General features: G+C 39.4%; 1 protein-coding gene across 5 annotated transcripts in view; it reads right to left on the reverse strand.

Annotated features, from left to right (window-relative positions):
• POF1B (POF1B actin binding protein) overlaps nt 1-20,792 on the reverse strand; it is a 198,254-nt gene that overhangs the window by 66,195 nt on the left and 111,267 nt on the right. For all 5 annotated transcript variants that reach the window (XM_053699349.1, XM_053699347.1, XM_053699346.1 and 2 more), the window contains one exon: nt 6,983-7,045. In XM_053699349.1, the coding sequence (XP_053555324.1) occupies nt 6,983-7,045 (63 nt within the window). The remainder of the gene's footprint in view (nt 1-6,982; nt 7,046-20,792) is intronic.

Raw genomic sequence — 20,792 nt, forward strand, 5'->3', positions numbered from 1 at the left:
TGAGGGAGAACAGAAACTGTCAGAAAAACAGATTAAGCAACTGCCAAGTGGAAAAATAGTGCCCAAACATTATTCACACAGTACCTCAGCAAATGAAAACGATTTTACATTCCAGCAAAAACGTTAAACATAATCTCTAGTTATTAAACAGCTTTATGTATTTCTTACAGTGTAATTCTAGTGAAGTACCATTCCCCAGAATACTGAAGTGTAAAGTATACAATACATGACATTATATCGGTATGGCAGGAGTTTTTCTCATCAATTCCATTGTCAGAAAATAAAAACTGCTACATACCTCTATGCAGATTCATCTGCCCGCTGTCCCCTGATCTGAAGTTTACCTCACTCCTCAGATGGTCGAGAACAGCAATATGATCTTAACTACTCCGGCTAAATCATAGCAAAACTCTGGTAGATTCTTCTTCAAACTCTGCCAGAGAGGTAATAACACACTCCGGTGCTATTTTAAAATAACAAACTTTTGATTGAAGATATAAAACTAAGTATAATCACCATAGTCCTCTCACACATCCTATCTAGTCGTTGGGTGCAAGAGAATGACTGGGAGTGACGTAGAGGGGAGGAGCTATATGCAGCTCTGCTGGGTGAATCCTCTTGCACTTCCTGTTGGGGAGGAGTAATATCCCAGAAGTAATGATGACCCGTGGACTGATCACACTTAACAGAAGAAAAAAGAGAGAGAGAAGGTGCTACATATTAGTAAGGAAGAGAAGACAGATGGAAATAAAGAGAGAGACAATGTGCTACATATTAGTAAGGAAGAGAAGACAGATAAAAAGAGAGAGACAAGGTGCTACATATTAGTAAGGAAGAGAAGACAGATGGAAATAAAGAGAGAGACAAGGTGCTACATATTAGTAAGGAAGAGAAGACAGATGGAAATAAAGAGAGAGACAAGGTGCTAAATATTAGTAAGGAAGAGAAGACAGACGGTAAAAAAGAGAGAGAGAAGGTGCTATATATTAGTAAGGAAGAGAAGACAGACGGTAAAAAAGAGAGAGAGAAGGTGCTATATATTAGTAAGGAAGAAAAGACAGACGGCAATAAAGAGAGAGACAAGGTGCAATATATTAGTAAGGAAGAGAAGACAGACGGCAATAAAGAGAGAGACAAGGTGCTATATATTAGTTAGGAAGAGAAGACAGACGGTAAAAAAGAGAGAGACAAGGTGCTATATATTAGTAAGGAAGAGAAGACAGACGGTAAAAAAGAGAGAGAGAAGGTGCTATATATTAGTAAGGAAGAGAAGACAGACGGCAATAAAGAGAGAGACAAGGTGCAATATATTAGTAAGGAAGAGAAGACAGACGGTAAAAAAGAGAGAGAGAAGGTGCTATATATTAGTAAGGAAGAGAAGACAGACGGTAAAAAAGAGAGAGAGAAGGTGCTATATATTAGTAAGGAAGAAAAGACAGACGGCAATAAAGAGAGAGACAAGGTGCTATATATTAGTTAGGAAGAGAAGACAGACGGTAAAAAAGAGAGAGACAAGGTGCTATATATTAGTAAGGAAGAGAAGACAGACGGTAAAAAAGAGAGAGACAAGAGCCACATATTAGTAAGGAAGAGAAGACAGACAGTAAAAAAAGAGAGAGACAAGGTGCTACATATTAGTAAGGAAGAGAAGACAGACAGTAAAAAAAGAGAGAGAGAAGGTGCTACATATTAGTAAGGAAGAGAAGACAGATGGAAATAAAGAGAGAGACAATGTGCTACATATTAGTAAGGAAGAGAAGACAGATGGAAATAAAGAGAGAGACAAGGTGCTACATATTAGTAAGGAAGAGAAGACAGACGGTAAAAAAAGAGAGAGAGACAAGGTGCTACATATTAGTAAGGAAGAGAAGACAGATGGAAATAAAGAGAGAGACAAGGTGCTACATATTAGTAAGGAAGAGAAGACAGATGGAAATAAAGAGAGAGACAAGGTGCTACATATTAGTAAGGAAGAGAAGACAGATGGAAATAAAGAGAGAGACAATGTGCTACATATTAGTAAGGAAGAGAAGACAGATAAAAAGAGAGAGACAAGGTGCTACATATTAGTAAGGAAGAGAAGACAGATGGAAATAAAGAGAGAGACAAGGTGCTACATATTAGTAAGGAAGAGAAGACAGATGGAAATAAAGAGAGAGACAAGGTGCTAAATATTAGTAAGGAAGAGAAGACAGACAGTAAAAAAAGAGAGAGACAAGGTGCTATATATTAGTAAAGGGGAAAGAGTGGTTGGGATAGCGCTATGCAGCTGCGAGTCTTATACAGGGAAAATAAATAAATATTAGTTTGGATCTATTTATATCTGCATATGAGGGTGTCCCTGTTTTGGTTATTCAACTTTGCGATTTTTATTTTGGTATGTGAAGTTCCCCAGTTTGTTTGAATCATATAAGTTGGATAATAAAGTATTTACTATATTTTTTAAAAAACAGTCTGATTTGGATCGTATAACCTGGATGATAAAGTTTTTACTATATTTTTAGAAATAGTCTTGTGTCCTATGTTTTTCATATATATGTATCTTATAGATATTTTTATAAAAAATGATGCATAATTATAAAAATAAAAGATGATGCATAAGAAGAAAGGGGAGCAGGTGCTTTAAGATATATGTATTTTATTCCTATACAGATAGGGTACTTATCATAAAATAGTAAACAATAAAATCTAACACATAGATGCCGGCATCTATGTGTTAGATTTTATTGTTTACTATTTTATGATAAGTACCCTAACACATAGATGCCGGCATCTAGATTTAAAAAACAGTTTCAGTTTGAAATTTGTACTTGTTTTATTCTTATTTTATTCTATCAGTATTACTGCTAGTTTGGGACTATACCCGTGGTTTTATGAAAGCAGCTCTGATTGGCAACACCTGATAAACAACAATAGGTTTCTATTACTTGACACACATGTATCGTATATTTTGTTGGTTACAATTACAATTTTTCAGTGCAGATCTAGTTTTACAATATATAAGCTAGGTTAATGTGAATACCACGTATTTTTGCTTAGACAGCGATATTCCAGGTCTATGGTAGTTATTTACAGCAGTAAATGGTAGAAAGTGGATTTATCTGTCATATATACGTATATACGTGTATAAGCAGATTGTCTCTTGTTATAAAAACCTTTTTACATTGTCCATATTCTGGATCTCCTCCGTTAAAGTTGTGACCGGCCGGTCCTTTGGTGAAGTAGTTCCGTATGTTTTCCTCTGTTTAGGTTAAAAATCCGGGTTCTTCTGGTGTTTCCTGATCCAATTGTGGATTTTCTCCTTGTGTCTGTGTAGCCCTTGAGCCAGGTGATTGAGGCTGGAACGGTTACTGGATCCTTGGATAGGAATTGCACATATGGAGTCTGTCCCTAGAAAGTGGGATATGGCTCGATGTACCTATCCTAGCCAGCCCGAACGCCAGAGACACCTCTCACCTGCTGGGCTCTGTATTTGGATCTCCTGTGACTGTCAGCAATCTCTACGCGTTTCAGCCTGGGGCCTTTATCAAGATGCTTGTGTGCTGTGCAGTCTGGATTTAAATATCGTCTCCATCTTCCTGATTGGATCTTGTTCTTGACCAATCCCTATTGTTTATTTGTTGTTCCTCCTCCTGGCAGGTTGTCTCATATTCCTTAATGTTGTTAATATAAGATTATCTATCCTTTATACATCCTGACCTGTTGTTATTAAATTTATTAATTCATCTGTGATTGCATATGTGTTGTTATTTATCGTGAAAATAGAGATATAGATGAAAGTACAAATGCAAATAGAAATAAGAACACCATTCTCAAGCCTATGCTCCATTCTTCCTTAAATGTTTTTTTTTAAATGTTTTTTTTGTAATGCTTTTTTGGGGGGGTTTTTATTCTTAATCAACTTATATCATTTTATATCATTTATTTCTTCATATTCCTATGTTTTAAATAGAAATATATATTGTGGTCTCTACACGTTTGAGACCACAATATATATTTCTATTTAAAACATAGGAATATGAAGAAATAAATGATATATATGACATATATCTTAAAGCACCTGCTCCCCTTTCTTCTTATGCATCATCTTTTATTTTTATAATTATGCATCATTTTTTATAAAAATATCTATAAGATACATATATATGAAAAACATAGGACACAAGACTATTTCTAAAAATATAGTAAAAACTTTATCATCCAGGTTATACGATCCAAATCAGACTGTTTTTTAAAAAATATAGTAAATACTTTATTATCCAACTTATATGATTCAAACAAACTGGGGAACTTCACATACCAAAATAAAAATCGCAAAGTTGAATAACCAAAACAGGGACACCCTCATATGCAGATATAAATAGATCCAAACTAATATTTATTTATTTTCCCTGTATAAGACTCGCAGCTGCATAGCGCTATCCCAACCACTCTTTCCCCTTTTCTAAACTCGGTGATAGTGTTTTTGAGGTTACATCACCATTTGGGATTAGCTAAGAGTCTGAGTGTAGAATCTTTGTATTAACTCTAACCCGCTTATATATTCGTAAGGAAGAGAAGACAGACGGCAATAAAGAGAGAGACAAGGTGCAATATATTAGTAAGGAAGAGAAGACAGACGGCAATAAAGAGAGAGACAAGGTGCTATATATTAGTTAGGAAGAGAAGACAGACGGTAAAAAAGAGAGAGACAAGGTGCTATATATTAGTAAGGAAGAGAAGACAGACGGTAAAAAAGAGAGAGACAAGGTGCTATATATTAGTAAGGAAGAGAAGACAGACGGTAAAAAAGAGAGAGAGAAGGTGCTATATATTAGTAAGGAAGAGAAGACAGACGACAATAAAGAGAGAGACAAGGTGCAATATATTAGTAAGGAAGAGAAGACAGACGGCAATAAAGAGAGACAAGGTGCTATATATTAGTTAGGAAGAGAAGACAGACGGTAAAAAAGAGAGAGACAAGGTGCTATATATTAGTAAGGAAGAGAAGACAGACGGTAAAAAAGAGAGAGACAAGAGCCACATATTAGTAAGGAAGAGAAGACAGACAGTAAAAAAGAGAGAGACAAGGTGCTATATATTAGTAAGGAAGAGAAGACAGACGGTAAAAAAGAGAGAGACAAGGTGCTACATATTAGTAAGGAAGAGAAGACAGACAGTAAAAAAGAGAGAGACAAGGTGCTATATATTAGTAAGGAAGAGAAGACAGACAGTAAAAAAGAGAGAGACAAGGTGCTATATAATAGTAAGGAAGAGAAGACAGACGGTAAAAAAGAGAAATACAAGGTGCTACATATTAGTAAGGAAGAGAAGACAGACGGCAATAAAGAGAGAGACAAGGTGCTATATATTAGTAAGGAAGAGAAGACAGACGGTAAAAAAAGAGAGAGACAAGGTGCTATATATTAGTAAGGAAGAGAAGACAGACGGTAAAAAAAAAGAGAGAGAAGGTGCTACATATTAGTAAGGAAGAGAAGACAGACGGTAAAAAAGAGAGAGACAAGGTGCTATATATTAGTAAGGAAGAGAAGACAGACGGTAAAAAAAAAAGAGAGAGAAGGTGCTACATATTAGTAAGGAAGAGAAGACAGACAGTAAAAAAGAGAGAGACAAGGTGCTACATATTAGTAAGGAAGAGAAGACAGACGGTAAAAAAGAGAAATACAAGGTGCTACATATTAGTAAGGAAGAGAAGACAGACGGCAATAAAGAGAGAGACAAGGTGCTATATATTTTTAAGGAAGAGAAGACAGACGGTAAAAAAGAGAGAGACAAGGTGCTATATATTAGTAAGGAAGAGAAGACAGACGGTAAAAAAAAAGAGAGAGAAGGTGCTACATATTAGTAAGGAAGAGAAGACAGACAGTAAAAAAGAGAGAGACAAGGTGCTATATATTAGTAAGGAAGAGAAGACAGACCGTAAAAAAGAGAGACAAGGTGCTATATATTAGTAAGGAAGAGAAGACAGACCGTAAAAAAGAGAGAGACAAGGTGCTATATATTAGTAAGGAAGAGAAGACAGATGGAAATAAAGAGAGAGAGACAATAGCACCATATTAGTAAGGAAGAGAAGACAGACAGCAAAAAAGAGAGAGACAAGGTGCTATATATTAGTAAGGAAGAGAAGACAGACGGAAATAAAGAGAGAGACAATAGCACCATATATTCTTTTTATTATCTACCTTGACCTGAACTTTAGAAATACCGGCCTTGACTCTACATTAGCTCCTGGGTGGCAACCCCAGAGAGCAATATACAGAGAGGAGAGGGAAATAGATATGGGGAGGACTGAGAATACTATAAGGAGAGATTAGAGGGCGAAGGAGATGAGTTAATATCTCCTGGGAAAAACATGGGATACAGCAATAGATCCATACACTAAGGGCCCGATTATGTAAACCTCTCAATTTCAGACGTCGTTTTTCTCACCGACGCTCGCAGGGGCTGCTTCGGTGGCTGCGAGCTGTGAGATGACTCCTTTTGAAAGTAATGGAGTTTGCTGGAAAGGGACGCTTCACACCGTGGAGTGAAGTTAGCAGTGAGCACACTTTGAAAATTAAATCCTGCAGTCAATATAAATCACATTATGCTGCTTTCTATGTACAGCATTTTACAATTGCCTATATTGTTGTATACATGTGTTTTTCAATTGGGGTTATGAGTGTTTTGAGAAAAACTTGCCACCTTTTAGTTTGCGAGAAAAATGTTGAGAACTGTAGTGCGAAAATCTTTACAGAATTACGCTGGCATTAGAGACCATTTCATATAGCAGTCTTTAATAATTCTGTTAGCCCAGAGAGCTTTAGATCATCAGGCCCCAATAATCTAAACACCTTTAAGTAAGGTAAGTTTTATTAAATGCTAGAAGGTTGTTTAGCATTAAGACTGTTAAACTAAACTGAAAATTTTAAAAGTTTATACTAAGGTTAAATCTATCTTTGCTTTGATACAACATGCAAAGGCAACCTGGCCTGTAACTCACCTGTTCAGGATTCTGCACAATATATCTTCTAATGGTTTCATGCTGATAAGGTGTTTGTGTTTCCTGAAAAAAATCGACAAGTTATGGATGGATAATGTAACATTCTCTTCGCAACAGGAATTTTGGGCTTGGCAAAAAAAAAATAAAAAATTATTTGGCCAAGTACAAACAACATGTTGCCAGAAATAGTTTTCTTTTTTCTCGGGAAAATCCCTCCGGTGTATTAGGTAATAAACATGGCATTAATGTTTTTTTTGTTTTGACAGAATTCATTTAATTAGAATAATGATTTAAAAAAGTAGACGTTAAAAATGAGTCACAGCTTTTTTTTTTTACTTTGCTAAATCCTCCCAAAGGATTAGCATCCCAACTCCCAAGAGAGCGCTGGGTTTCTGCATGGCTGGTGTGCTTCAGTAGCTCATTATTACTCAGAAAGGGAGGGCAAGCAAGTTCTTTATTTATTGTGTGCGACTGTCAGATTCTTGAGAAAAACACAGGAGAAACAAATCTAAAACATATTTCAGGTGCCACATAAGTCAACTTTCAAAATGTTAAAGATTGATCGACATCCAGACAAGATATGTATTTAATAAAACAACACAAAACAAAGTAAAGTGGAATATTTTTCAAACTGTACACTCTATCTGCATCATAAACACTTACTAATGACTTCAATGTCCCTTTAATGGGTGTAATAGATTATTAAAAAGGAATAACAATTTGACCCCTTAATGACCGACGACTTGCAGGGTACGTCCTCAAAAAAAATACCCTTAACGACCGAGGACGTACCCTGTACATCGTCGGTCTGGGAAAGCGTTGGAAGCGATCCTGATCGCTTCCAGACGCTTTCCGGTTATTGCAGTGATGCCTCGATATCAAGTCCTTCTGCAATAACACTCCTTGGCCACTCCGATGCAGAGAGAGACACTCTGACAGCGTTGGTGGGTGGGTTCCGAGGTGGGAGGCGGGTGGTGGCCATCGATGGGCCCTGTGATGTGTATGGGGGTGGAATCGTGGGCAGGGGTACCCGGGGGCGCGCACGTGCACTGGGGGGGGGAGCGGGTGGGAACCACTACACTACAGAACATTTTTAGTGAAAAGTGGGAAAAAGGGGGGGAGGCAAGTTGTAAAAAATGATTAGTCAGGGGGTGGGGGAAGCTATACTACAGAAAAAAACGGGGGGAAAAAATAAAAAACATTTGGCCCAAGATGGCCCCCAATAAAGCAGAGGGGGAGTGTTAGAGAGCTGTTTGGGGGGGGGGAGATCCTACGCAGCAGCATATGTAAATATGCTGAAAAACAAAACAAACAAAGATACCTATTATTTTAGTACTGGCAGACTTTCTGCCAGTACTTAAGATGGCGGGGACAATTGTGGGGTGGGGGAGGGAAGGGAGCTGTTTGGGAGAGATCAGGGGGTGTGATGTGTCAGGTGGGAGGCTGATCACTACACTAAAGCTAAAATTAACCCTGCAAGCTCCCTGATTAACCCCTTCACTGCTAGACATAATACATGTGAGATGCACAGCAGCATTTAGCGGCCTTGTAATTACCAAAAAGCAACGCCAAAACAATAAATGCTATTTCTAAACAAAGGGGATCCCAGAGAAGCATTTACAACCATTTGTGTCATAATTGCACAAGTTGTTTGTAAATAATTTCAGTGAGAAACCTAAAGTTTGTAAAAAAGTTTGTGAAAAAGTGACCAATTTATTTTATTTGATCGCATTTGGCAGTGAAATGGTGACATGAAATATACCAACATTGGCCTAGATCAATACTTTGGGTTGTCTACTGCACTACACTAAAGCTAAAATTAACCCTACAAACTCCCTACAAGCTCCCTAATTAACCCCTTCACTGCTAGACATAATACACGTGAGATGTGCAGCGGCATTTAGCGGCCTTGTAATTACCAAAAGTTTGTGAAAAAGTGAACAATTTTTTTAATTTGATCGCATTTGGCGGTGAAATGGTGTCATGAAATATACCAAAATGGGCCTAGATCAATACTTTGGGATGCCTTATAAAATATATACATGTCAAGGAATAGTCAGGGATTCCTGAAAGATATCAGTGTCCCAATGTAACTAGCGCTAATTTTGAAAAAAATGGTTTGGAAATAGCAAAGTGCTACTTGTATTTATTGCCCTATAACTTGCAAAAAAAGCAAAGAACATGTAAACATTGGGTATTTCTAAACTCAGGATAAAATTTAGAAACTATTTAGCATGGGTGTTTCCCCCCCCCCAAACAAGCTTTATTGGTGAGAAAAGTGGTGATACAATGCACTTATAAGTTAGACATACATTATGGTATTAACATTGGTTTGTACATAACAATATGCCCTTGAGTTCATGAGAGCTACATATGGCCGTTGCACTCAAGCCAAAGAGTCATGTCATCTTCTCAACAAATGCCGCTTGTAGTTGGTACATTAACTTTGAGCTTGTCTCAATGAGCTGAATTGCTCGTTTTGGTATATAGTCCATATCATCAAACAAACATATTCATTGAAACTTAACATCAGGTTCCTGGTTATCTTAATCATAAAGGTACTCAGCTTATTTGCTACATACAGCTGAGGTTATTTTAATAAATAAAAAGAGAGAAGCGCTCAACCTGGGAACGAACAATAGCATAATAGCTTGTTCTATGGCTAGTTACCACCCAAGAAGCAGCCTCTTTTTGCTCAACATGTGCCTTTCACAGAGAAGAACTTTCCTGAAGCATATCAGTCTGATCCTGACTTCACAGTACAGTCCAGCTCCGAAATACCAGGCAATCCCTCTCTGAACGAGAGAAACAGCAAAACCCCAGACGTACGTTTCGGCCTATTGTGGGCCTCGTCAGTGAGGTGCAGCCATAAATTATTATGACCCTGGGGAAGTCTCCCTATGGGTGACGGGGGAAACCAGACGTGGACTCCTTGCCCAGTGTGCTTAGAGGAATGTGGCTGCACCTCACTGACGAGGCCCATAGGAGGCCGAAACGATCGTCTGGGGTTGTCATGTTCCTTGTTCAGAGGAGAATTGCCTGGTATTTCGGGGCTGCACTGACCTTACTTGGCAGGATCAGACTGATATACTTCAGGAAAGTTTTCTTCTGTGAAAAGCACACTGGTCTAAAAGAGGCTGCTTCCGGGTGGTAAATCGCCATAGAACAAGCCACTGAGTTGTTGTTCGTTCCTGGTAGAGCACTTCTCTCTTCGTATGGAGGTTATTTTAATCCCTGATGTTGCCACCCAAACGGGTGTATGAAGAGGAAAACAGAGTAAGTAGTGTCATAGGAGATAAAGAGGAAGGTGACGAGAGGAAGGGGAGGGGAATAGGGATGAGAGAGAAAAAAAAAAGGGGGTGGAAGGGGATGAAGGGAAGGAGCGGCATCTCATGAAGGTGGAGTAGGACCTAATAGTCAATTTGTCTTCTGATGATCTAGCGAGCTAAGTTAAAGCCCTCTACACGCCCAAGTCAATGTCATCATATCGTATGTAGCTAGTTTGCCCACTTTAAGATAATGGTATCTTTCTAGTCTAAGCAATTCCCCGACCCTGGCCCTCCAGTCCTGTAAGCTCGGGACTCGTGACTTTTTCCAGTGCACCGGAATTAGTCCCTTTGCACCATTCAGCAAGAGGAGTAGGTACTTATCTTCCCCAACAATCTTGGGTAGATCGTGATAGATCAGATATGAAGGTTTTGGCGGAATGATAATCTTAAGAATTTTGCTCATTTCTCCCAGCACCTCCTCCCAATATGGCTGTATATGTGGGCAGGTCCCCCAAACATGAAGGAGGGTTCCCTCTCCTCCACAGCCTCTCCAGCACCCCCCACTGGCATGTGGGTAAATTCTGTGTAGTCGATGAGGTGTCATGTACCAACTACTTAACAGTTTATAATGCGCTTCTTGTATTCTCATCGAGACTGAGACCTTTTTTGCTCTCCCAAAAATCTTAATCCATTCCTTATCCTCTATCTCTTGACCAAGGTCAGCCTGCCAGGTTGAAACGTATGTCAGGAGGAGAGACCCCCCCCTTGTCATAAGAAGCTTATATAGTTGTGATATTAGATGGGCCAGAGTCTGCGACATTGTACAAAGTATTTTAAAAAGTGATCTACGTCTCGCCAGTGTTGGTTTTTCCTTGTGTGTTTCGAAATAGTGTGTTATCTGTGCTACTCTATACCAAGATGTGAAGATATCTGGGGCCCAGTCGGAAAGTTCAGCCTGTGTTTTGAGTTTGCCTTGGCGAAATATATTGGCTATGGAGGCCTCTGTTAGGGTATAGAACTCCCCTGGGATATGTGGTTTATATTCCATGTCCAAGTCTGGGTTCTCCCAAATGGGGGTGTTTGGTGAGTGAAAAGTAGATAAATGTGAATCTTCACTAATCAGTTTATCCCACCTCTTGAAGATTTCTATCATCATAGGGTATTGTGCGATAGCAGGGCGATTTTTTGTGGAGACCCAAGCTAAAGCTCCAACATTTCCTCGCCGTAGAATGTCATTATCAATCTGTACCCATGCTTTGTTACACAGGTTTTGGCTCCATTCCACCAGTCTCTGTAGAGAGATAGCTCTCTGATATTCCCTCAAAAGAGGGATCCCCAGTCCTCCTCTGTCTCTGGGCATGTAAGTAGTATGATTTCTGATTCTGGGCTTCAACCCGTTTCAAATATAAGCTTCCATAGCTGTCTGAATTTGCTGTATATATTGTGTTGCTGGTGTGATCAGGACCATTTGCATCACATATAACACTCTCGGTAGGATATTCATCTTGACCACCCCAATTCGACCCATCCATGAGATGGTCTTGTTTCTCCAGTTAGATAGGTTAAGGACCTCATCCCGAATACATATATAGTTAAGGTCTGCTCTCATTTATATCGGGTGCAATTACTATCCCCAAGTATTTTATGGAGTGTTGAGCTATTTTGATCGGGCAGTTTATACTAAGGGCGCTAAACAGGGTGGGTGATTCAGTAATATTCAGGATCTCGGATTTCTGGGGATTGAGGAGAAAATTTGAGACTTCCCCAAAGGCTGAAAATTCTGCCAGAGCTTCACGCAATGAGTTGGGTGAGTCCGATATAGTCAGTAAGATATAATCAGCGTACATCGAGAGTTTATGCTTGTTACCGCCAATGGGAAACCCTCTGATCCGTGGATTGGCTCTGATTTTGCTTGCCAAAACCTCGATCGTGAGGGTGAATAATAGTGGTGAGAGGGGACAGCCCCGTCTGGTCACGTTTTTGATCATGAAGGCGTTAGAGAGTGTACCATTAACTTTGATCCTTGCGTTCGGTGTTGAATAAAGGGACATCACTATATTTATAAATTTGTGTCCTAAGCCGAATTTCTGCAGTGTGTGTCGAATGAATAACCAACTCACCCAGTCAAATGCTTTTTCCGCATCCGTTGTGACCAAGGAGAGTGGCATCCTATGAAGTTGTGCGTGTGTGATCATTTGCAAGAGTTTCAGGGTGTTATCCCTTGCCTCGGGTGCTGGTATAAAGCCCACTTGATCAGTAGAGACCAAGCCAGGAAGCAGTGTATTCATTCGATTGGCCATCACTTTGACAAGAATCTTTACATCGGAGTTCAGTAGAGATAGACCTAAAGTTTTCAGGCTTATCCTGCAGTTTCCCTGGCTTGGGGATCACCATGATATAGGCCTCCTGCATGGAGCCTGGGGGGTTGGGGGATTGCAACAATGTGTTGAATAAATTTATCAATACTGGGGCTAGGGTATCCGCGTATAGTTTATAATATTTAAGTCCGAAGCCATCTGGCCAAGGGCTTTTCCCCGACAGAAGGTCTTTGATTTTTTAATTTCTCCTATTGTGATTGGGGAATCCAATGATTCCGTTTCTTGCTCTGTGAGTTTGGGTAGATCAACATCCCTAAGGTAGTCTAGTAAGCTTTCATTATGTTGTGACAGTAGAGGGTCTTCTTCACCCTCCAGATTGGTGTGTTGTAAGTTATAGAGAGACTTCTAGTATGTTCTAAAGGTGGCAGCTATGGACTCAGCATCTGCTTTTACCATTCCCTCTCTATCTACCATATGGTGTACATAAGCCTTCAGTTTTTTCCTTGCAATCACTCTGGCTAATAATTTTCCAGCCTTGTCCCCCTGCTCAAAATAAAGTTGCTTCAGTATCAAAGCTTTTTTTTTATAGTCTTCCTGTAAAAACTGTAACAAGCCCTCTCTGGCCGAGGCCAATACTTTCATCCTAGCCTCGTCATTCGGTTGTGTTTTGTGGTTTTGCTCTGCTTTCTCGACTTGAGTCAACAGAGTCTGATAACGTTCTCTCCTAGCTTTATTTAGGCCGGATCTCCTCTTAATCAGGAGGCCCCTGATAGTGCACTTATGCGCTTCCCATATAGTAGTGTTCTCAATGTGTTCATCTGCATTAAGGTGAAAGAATTCTGTTATTGCTCTACGTATATCGAAGTTGAAAACTGGGTCATCCAAAAGCGTGTCATCCAGTCTCCACATATACGGTGTGATTGGGACATTGGGCCATAGGATAGAGCAGCCGACTGGAGCATGGTCTGACCATGTGATGGCGTAAATATTGCTGCTTTTAGTAATCGCCAAATATTTTCTATGAGGATGTGAATAAAAGGTATAATTTTTAACTAATGGATGGTGTGTACGCCAGATGTCATGTACCGCTAATTCTGCTAGTGAGGCAGTCATATGTTTCAGTACTTTGTGGGGAGTGCTGGGGATACCATTGGATGTATCTAAAGAAGGGTTGAAAGGTGCGTTATAATCCCCCCACCCCCCCAAGGTACAATGCACCCACCCGCATTTTAAGTATTTTATGAATGACTCTTGGGAGAAAAAGGTGCTGAGATTGATTGGGGCAGTATACATTTGCAAGTGTAATCGCTGCGGTCATAACGAAGAGGCTGCTGCTGTCTGCTCTCAATGCAGTGGTTTTATATTGCTACACACTGAGGCTTGGATTCCCTACAATAAGAACTGACAGTGCAAGATCGTCTGTACACTGCGAGCTACAGCAGCAGATTGCTACACGCTGAGGCTTGGATTCCCTACAATAAAGAGCTGACAGTGCAGGATCGTCTGTACACTGGTAGCTGCAGCGGCTGATTGCTACACGCTGAGGCTTGGATTTCCTACAAAAAGAGCTGACAGTGCAAGATAGTCTGTACACTGGGAGCTACAGCGGCAGTCCTCTGAGAGATCCCTCTCTTCAAGAAGAAGTGTGGGAGGATACCGGATTGAGGAATCAGCCAGGAGTGAACACCTACTAACACAAGTGCTATTTAAATACCTCATATCGTGAGGTTAAACCAAGTGAGTGTGGATATTTCACTTTCTGTTTCTGTGTACATTTATATAGAACGTATTACACTAGGGGTGCTTCTGTGCGCCTGTCTACCTCTATACCTTTTCAAACACTCCGGAGGGACCTCTTTCTACGGGGGGTTTCTCTTTACCAGACGGGCTGCCAGACTTTGTGGCACACAGGAACAAGAACTAAGGACTATATGAACAATTATAGCTCCATAGACTATCCAGTTTAAATTGTATGGGACTATTCAGTACCTAATCAGTTTTGTCTTATAAAAATATTCTTGTATTCTTGTTATATATATATATATAAAATGCATATCTGCCAAAAGGGCACCTGTCATTTGTGTATTTAGGAGGAAACATTTATGCATGGTTTTAAATATAGAATTTCTACAGCATTGTTAAATAATCATAAATACACTGCTTCTAAAAAAAATTGTTTTTATGGACCCCTGGCCCCACCATACAACTTCTACCACACTGAAGTTACAATCCAAAATTGCACAAAGAACTTAAAACCATTTGCTAAGTAAGTCCTACCTACTCTGCAAATTAAAGTGATTTGCCGCCTGACTCTGGCACACACTGTACAAACAAAGTGCCAAGTCTGTCTCACACTGTGCATAGTGGTTTAGTGCACGCTCAGAAATCATCTCAAATGCTAATACTTTACTCCTTGTAATAACATTTCCCATGATCAATTAGCACTCTGCTGTAGTACCCACTGGTGACTGCCTCATGGGGCCCCCCTGGCCCATTGGGCCCTTGACAGGAGTCACCCCTGTCACCCCCTGATGGCGGCCTTGCTCTGAGCCCCTAAACTCAAGTGGATGTTGTGCTCTGGCAAGTCTTAGAATTTCTTCCTTATTTTTAAAGGATAAAAACTTCATTATTATATCCCTGGGAGGTGCTCTACTTGGTGGCTTAGGACGTAGGGCCCTGTGGGCTCTATATCTGTACATCTGGAGCAGTATTGTAGTTTTTGAGGTATCTAATGAACTCTTGTATATAGTTCTGTAGAGCAGGAGGATTGACTGCTTCTGATATCCCCCTCAATCGAAGGTTATTCCTCCTGCTCCTATTTTCCAGATCCTCTATGCGGTCCATAAGTGTTTGCACCGTGCCCTCTTGAGCTTGCATATAACTGGTTTGATGTTGTAAGTCAGAGCTAAGTGTTTCTTGCCTTTCTTCTATTTGGGTGACACGTTGATCCACTGCAGCAATGTCTCTTTTCAGCTCCCCAAACATGGTTTTAAAATCCTGCATGGCTTCTTTTATGTCCTCCTTCGAGGATAAGTGCCCTATGTCTTCTTTTGTAAGATAGCTTTGGGTCTGGGTTCGAGGTCCGGGGTCATGTTCCTGGGCCGTGGTAATTTGCATGGGAGAGTCATGGGCGGTCCCCACAGAGGGCAAAGCTGGTTCTGCTGGGATCAAGTAATTCTCCATGGCTGAGGCATGTGTGCTTCGTGGTGGTTTAGCGTGTCTTTTGCTTGCCATTACATATAGTAGTGTTTTTCTCTAGGAGGAACAGAGTCTCCCCCGACTATGTGTTCTTGTTTCTAATCTGAGAAGGGACGTATCCGTTCAGTTCTAGTTTCCATTATTGCTCTTCTGATATAGTGCAATTGATCTGCTGTATAGGAGCTGCGTGCTATGCACGGTGATATGTTAAATTTTCTAAGTAAGTTCGAATATTACCCCTGCGTTTGTGATGTTAAAATAATAGCGGTTGTTCCTCCCCTGCAGTTGATATGCCTGGCTAGGGTAACTCAATCCTCTTCTCTGTTATGACTTTATTTGACTCACGGCTAAACAAGACAGGGAAGCCGTATATAGGATGATTACTTGTGTTTTGAATTTGTTAATACTGGCTCTTTTACTGCACCGCTATGCCTTTCTTGCCGGGTCCCCCACCCTTTCAGATGATATCTTCACTGTCTTGCCGAGTCCCTGTTTAGTGATATATCTGCAGCAGGTGATTGCGACCTTGTGCTGACTGAGTTTGATATGCCTTGTGCCCCAGGCCTAAGCACTATGAGCCCCGGTCTGGCCACATGGGTGCGCTTAAGTTTGGTCCATGCGGTCGTATGTTAAGGCCCTTATGGGGATGTATGTGAGGCCTAATGGGGTTGCTGCTGTCGGGTCTGAGTGTCTGGAGGAGGTACGAGGTAAGTACCTGGTATCGCCAGCAAGTCAGCTTGATTGCCAGTTCTTTTCCCAATTCAGATCAGGCTACTGGGACATCATGCAGAGTGTTTTTTTCTCTGTGAGTGCAGTTACATGCCGATTATAGCGTCCGGTGCTCAGCAATACTCGGCTTTACTTGATAATGGCTCAGCTACCTTCTTAGGTGTATTTCAATGGGGTTTTTTTACGATTGGGAGACATTGACTTTATGCGAAAAGCAACAGGAACCTCAGAGTTCTAACAAAGTGTGACCATCTCAGATCGTGGCTAGGCTCCGCCCCCCCCAGCATGGGTGTTTTTTGGTGGTTGTAGATGTGTAACAGATTTTGGGGGTCAAAGTTAAATTTTGGGGGTCAAATTTTTTTTATAGTAATTTATAAGATATGATAAAAATATTGGTATCTTTAGAAAGACCATTTAATGGAGAGAAAAACAGTATATAATATGTGTGGGTACAGTAAATGAGTAAGAGGAAAATTACAGCTAAACCCAAACACTGCAAAAATGTAAAAATAGACTTGGTCCCAGAAAATGGAAAAGTGCTGTGGTAATTAAGGGGTTAAAACCCCTGTACTTTAAACTATAGAGCTTACAGTTTTTATCTCTTACAGAGTGACCAAATATAGAAGTTGCTGAAAAAAAATCTAAAATTGTATGAAGTGAAATTTTTAGACAATCAGGACATAAATAAGTAAAGGGACATAAAAGTGCAAAAAGGAAATGATCAAAATGTGTTGTATGAAAACAATAATGCAATAATAAAGTGTTCTATGTGTTAAACTCCTGTAAAGTCAGCTTCAGAGCAGCAGAGCACTATTGGGACCTAGCTGAAGACATTGGATGAACCAAGAACAAGACACACACGTGTGTAGCCACCATTCACCTGCTAGTTCCCAGCAGTCCTGCTCCTGAGCCAGCCTAGGTATGCTATTCAACAAAAGGAAAATCCCATTTATAAAAGAAGTAAATTGAAACGTTTTAAAATGAAATGCAATGTCTGAACAATGAAAGTTTCATTTTGACTTTCACGTCACTTTAAAGGAGCCTCAATGTTCATATTAAACTTTCATGATTCAGATAGAATGTGCAATTTACTTATTTTTCTTGGCTCATTAAAGGGACGGTCTAGTATAAATTAAACTTTCATTATTCAGATAGGACTTTTAATTTTAATCAACTTTCCAATTTACTTTTATCATCAAATTAGCTTTTTTCTCTTGGTATTCTTAGTTTAAACTAAACATAGGTAGGCTCATATGCCAATTTCTAAGCCTTTGAGGGCTGCCTCTTATCACATGCTTTTTAAATCACTTTTCAACACAAAGAGACAGAAAGTACACGTGGGCCATATAGATAACACTGTGTTCAGGCACAGGGGGTTATTTAAGATTTAGCCCAATACAATGCTAAATTTAAGACAATAGATAATAAACAGTCACAGTCATGTGATCAGGGGGCTGGAAGAAGGTTCCTAGATACAAGGTAATCACAGAGGTAAAAAGTATATTAATATAACTGTGTTGGGTATGCAAAACTGGGGAATGGGTAATAAAGGTATTATCTATCTTTTAAAACAATAACAATTCTATGGTAGACTGTCCCTTTAACAAAGAATACCAAGACACCTACGTACATTTGATAACAGAAGTATATAATAGAAGATGGTTTGATTGTATCTTTCATGTACCTTTCAGTTCAACAGTATATATCTGGATGATAAATTACAGGTATACCCCGCTCATAAAGCTGTAAACAGAGTGAACTGTGCATAACAAAATGGTGCCAGTCACTTTTCTCGCAATCTCACAATGATTACAGCACTGTTTCATAATCCTTGGGAGGTTGAAATTCAGCTCCACAAAGCGCTGTATTAGCGAATCGCTGTAAAGTGAAGCGCTGTAAAGTGAGGTATACCTGTATATGTGAATTAAATTGGGTAGCATGAAATACACACGCTGGCTGTGGCTCCTGATTTGCCTAACATTAAGCTCTGTTGATGGTTGAGTAGCTTACAGCACAGGAGCATCATGTTGAGGGAGCATTTCTCAGATTGTTCACGGCCTTTCCAGTAATGAGTCTCATTCAAATCCGTAAAGCGATTGCACTGACTGCAGATGCCTTATCTAAACCACCTGTTAACTTTTTATTTCACTTCATTTCTGATGATGATAAACACACTTTTAAATCCGATAAAACACATACTCTGTTTCTTATGTTAAAAGAGGATACAGGAGATAATTATATTGGATATTGAAGTAGCTGGAAATCTTTATACAACTTACTGTCAAAAGGTTCTGCCTGGAATTCTGGTAAAAGAATTGTGCCAAATAAACAATATATAAAACCTTAAAGGGACATTAAACACTTTTAGATAGTAATATAAAATGATAAAAAATATATATATATATATATATATATATATATATATATATATATATATATATATATATATATAAACAACTCTGCAATAGACTTTCATTATTTATTTTATCCCCTTTTCCTGTAAATCCAATCTGAAATTGTGAGCTTTTCAGTTCCTGTTAGAAACGGAAGTGCAGAACACTGTTATATTCCACACAGCCATTGGCTGCACACTCTAGTGACCTATTTATAACTGTCCCTAATTGGCCACAGTAGAGAAGGTAACCTAAGTTACAACATGGCAGCTCCCATTGTTTTATAGACACTAAAACATTACAATTATTTTGTCAATATTTAAATAACTAATGAAACTTTAAAAAATACATCTACATGTTATTCTCAGACTAATTTTTTTTAAAATGCATCATTCTATCTAGCACTTATTTAGTGTTTAATGTCCCTTTAACTGAACATTTGATTATGAACATTTGATTTTCCACAATGTATAATGTTATGTTTGCCTATAAAGAGACAGTAAACTCAAAATTAAACTCTCATGATTTAGACAGAGAATGCAAATTTCCAATATACTTCCTTTGCTGAAGTAACATACCTAGGTAGGCTCATAAGAAGCAATGCACTACTGGGACCAATCTGAACACATTGCATGAGCCAATGACAAAAGGCATATGTGTGTAGCCATTAATCATCAGTGCAATGCTGCTCCTGAGCCTACCTGGGTATTGATACCAATAGAACAAACACATGTGATAATAGAAGTAAATTGGAAAGTTGTTTACAATTGCTTGCTCCGTCTAAAATCGTGAGAGTTTAATTTTGACTTTACTGTCCCTTTAAGTTCAACTTCTTAACCAAAGTAAAGGGTTAATAGACTGAATGATATAACGGCCAGTCAGTGTACACTTATCCCTGACAGACTGCTTTTTTGTGCACACAATGCTTAGGATTTCCCCTCTGGTCTGTTATTTAGGATGCCATTGCACAAGACTAATAAAATGTTTTGTCTTTTACATTTTATCCCAGTTTGGATTTGCTGTGTCATGTGCAAGTGCTCATCCCCCCAGAGATTCCTTCAGCTCTGTCCCTCCCATATTATCATCCTACAGCCTCATCTTCCTTTTGTCCATAGAGTGGCCTACAATCTTCCACTGTCTCCTCCCCAAAGCCTTATTTCCTTATTTCACCCAAAACTTGTTTTATTTTCTTCCTCTTGGAACAGGGGCAGCTGGGGGACACATTACAGTACCCATACCCTAAATCCTAAAGACAATGCCTCAATAATCAAAATGTAGTTAAAAAACAAAAAAACAAAAAACACCATAGGAAATGTGTAGCATTTGATACAAATATACATGTTTAATTATATATAATGAGGAATGTGGAACTGAGTATTTGGTAGCAAATGACTGATTTCTGCTTACTGCTCTGTGGTGTGAAGGACACACAAAATACCAGGTGTGGCCCAAGGATGTAATCTGGGAAGCCCTGCCTTAAAGCCTATGTTCCTTCCCCTCTCTCGTCTTCCTATTCCTCTTTAAAAACGTGCTATGTCTCACTAAGCGCTCACCGTTCCCATCAAGCATTTCCCATTTTGAGTTATTTTTGTCACTCATCTTATACTCTTCATCACCCATTACACCAAATATGAGATTAATAAAGATAAGCAATGGAACCGTGCAAGCAATGAGTGAAGTCCCATTAAATCTAACTGACCACACAACCATCACCTACTTTACATGAATCTTTCTCTTGCTTCCCAACGTCACTTAAACAATGGCAGTTATTGTTTTCTTTTTGGCTCAATTTCAGCCTCTTTATTGCAATCCCACTTTTTATTTAATAACAGTCCAAATGACAAACGGCACTATAACTGGTGCCAGCAATATAAGGGCAACTGCAAACACCCCTCAAGTCACA

This window comes from Bombina bombina, chromosome 1 (assembly GCF_027579735.1).
Source record: "Bombina bombina isolate aBomBom1 chromosome 1, aBomBom1.pri, whole genome shotgun sequence".
Lineage (NCBI taxonomy): Eukaryota > Metazoa > Chordata > Amphibia > Anura > Bombinatoridae > Bombina > Bombina bombina.